The 2,590-nt window shown below is 42.1% G+C and overlaps 1 protein-coding gene across 1 annotated transcript; it reads right to left on the reverse strand.

Annotated features, from left to right (window-relative positions):
- Nucleotides 1-380: 380 nt before the first annotated feature.
- LOC138899309 (uncharacterized) lies at nucleotides 381-767 on the reverse strand. The gene has a single exon (XM_070185468.1). It carries the CDS (start codon nucleotides 765-767, stop codon nucleotides 381-383), a length of 387 nt encoding a protein of 128 aa, XP_070041569.1.
- Nucleotides 768-2,590: the final 1,823 nt, after the last annotated feature.

The raw sequence follows: 2,590 nt of genomic DNA on the forward strand, positions 1-2,590 counted from the left end.
TGTGAATTTCCTCAATACCAAGTCTCCGACTTGGAAGTATTGAAGGTTTTCCCTTAAATTGTAATATCTCCCCATTCGTTGCTTTTGGGCTGCTAATCGGACTAGGGTAATTTCTCGCCTTTCATCTGCTAAATTTAGACTCATGGTCATGGCCTCGTTGTTCGATGTCTCTGTAGCATATCAGAACCTTAAGCATGGTTCTCCCACTTCTATCGGAATCAAAGCCTTTGCATTATAGACATAAAGAACAGTGTTTCACAGGTACTTGACCTTAAATTTGTTCGATATGCCTGTAGGACCTCGGGCAGAATTTCTTTCCACTTTCGTTTTGAGTCGGTCAATCTTTTCTTCAAGTTTTCCAGTATAGTTTTGTTTGTTGACTATCCTTGACAGTTCACACTCGGGTGATAAGGAGTCGATAAAAGCTTTTTGATTTGGTAATCTTCAAAGAACTTAGTGGTCTTCCTGCCGATGAATTGTCTCTCATTGTCACACGTAATTTCGGTTTGTATCCCAAACCGGCATATTATATGATCCCAGATGAAGTCGATAACCTCCTTTTTTCTAACTTTCTCAAATGCATCTGCTTCAACCCACTTGGAGAAGTAATCAGACCTGTGCAAGATGTATTGAGCTTTTCCGGGTGCCCATGGTAAAGGGCCTACGATGTCCATCTCCACTTCATGAATGGCTAAGGGGAAAGGACCGGGTGAAGCAACTCCCCCGGTTGGTAGGTCATTAGGGCATGCCTTTGATATTCGTTGCATTTTTTAACAAAGTTCTTCGCATCCTTTTCCATTTTGTTCTAGTAATATCCGACCCTGATCAATTTTTGAACAAACGATTCTACTCCCGAATAGTTTCCGCAAGTACCCTCGTGGACTTCACTCATCACGTAATCGGTCTCCCCGGGCCCCAAGCATCTAGATAACGGTCCGAAAACAACCTTCAGTATAGTTGCCCTTCAAGTAAGTTAAACCTGACAGCTTTAGTTCAAAGAGCCCTTGATTCTTTGGCATCCGATGGCAGTTTCCCCTTCTGAAGGTCATCTATCTATTTATTTCTCCAATCCTAAGTCAAACTTGTTAAGTTTACCTCAGTGTGACCTTCTTCTATCACTAAGCTCATTAATTGCACTACTGTTCCGGAATTGAATTCATCGGAGTCGACTAACGTTCCTAAATTAGCCAATGCATCAGTCTCGCTATTCTGATCTCGGAACACATATTGTAATGTCCATTCTTTGAACCGATGTAACACCACTTGTAATTTAGCCAAGTATCTCCGCATCCGGTCTTCCTTGACTTCGAACATTCCGTTAACTTAGCTAACAACAAGAGGGAATAGCACTTTGATTTGATTGCCTCAGCCCCCAGGCTTTTATCCAGTTCTAGACTTGCAATCATAGCCTCATATCCAGCTTCACTGTTAGTCAATTTCACAATTCTAATAGATTTCCTTATTATATTACTCGTGGGTGGTTTTAGTACGAATCCCAACCTGACCCTTTACGCATTGGAAGCACTGTCCGTGAATAGGGTCCACACCCTGGAGCTAGTCCCCAAGGTAAGTAATAATTCTTTATCGACCTGGGGGATCAAGGCCAGTGTGAAATCGGCCACGAAGTTTGCCAAAATCTCAGATTTTATAGTTGTTCGGGGTTTGTATTCAATATCTTACCCGCTAACCTCTATGGCCCCTTTTTCTAGCCGGCCTAAGAGCTCGGGTTTATGCATAACGTTCCTTAACGGATACAAGGTCACGAAACATGTAGGGTGACATTAAACGTATGGTTTTAGTTTCCTAGATGCGCTTAACAAGGCAAGGGCTAATTTCTCTAGGTGCGGATACCTCGTTTCGGCATCGCCTAGGGTTATACTAACATATTAGATGGAAAATTATGTACCTTCTTCTTCCCAAACAAGGACTCCACTTATCACTATTTCGGACACTGCCAAGTACAACTGTTCGTGCGCCTTCGGTGTGTGCAAAAAAGAAGGGCTTGATATGTATTGTTTGAGTTCCTCCAAAGCCTTTTGTCACTCCGAGGTCCAGGAAAAATTACTCTTTTTATTTAGTAACAAGAAAAATCACTGGCTTTTGTCCGACGACTTGGAAATGAATCGGCCCAATGAGGCTATTTGCCCGGTCAACCTTTGCACTTCCTTGATGTTGTTGGCCATGGTGATATCTTTTATGGCTTTTATCTCATCCGGGGTGATCTCTATTACCTGGTTATATACCATGAATCCGAGGAACTTGACCAAGCCGACTCCGAAGGCACACTTCTCCGGGTTTAGCTTCATATTGTATTCCCTCAGTATGTCGAAGGTTTCCTACAAATGTTTCAAATGGTGCTCTGCTCGCATGGGCTTAACTAATATATCATCAATATAAACCTCCATTTATTACCCTATTTGTTCCTCGAACATTCTGCTAACTAGGCATTACTACGTGGCACTAGAATATTTTAACCCAAATGGCATTACGTTATAACAATAAGTGTCGAACTTAGTTATGAAAGAAGTTTTCTCTTGGTCATCTGGGTCCATCCATATTTGGATGTACCCAGAATAGGCATCGAGAAAGC

Source organism: Nicotiana tomentosiformis, chromosome 9 (assembly GCF_000390325.3).
Source record: "Nicotiana tomentosiformis chromosome 9, ASM39032v3, whole genome shotgun sequence".
NCBI classification, from domain to species: Eukaryota; Viridiplantae; Streptophyta; class Magnoliopsida; order Solanales; family Solanaceae; genus Nicotiana; species Nicotiana tomentosiformis.

What these genes read in the sequence shown, in the direction of transcription:
- LOC138899309 (XM_070185468.1), bottom strand. Translation starts at nt 767, where the DNA reads ATGCAACGAATATCAAAGGCATGCCCTAATGACCTACCAACCGGGGGA.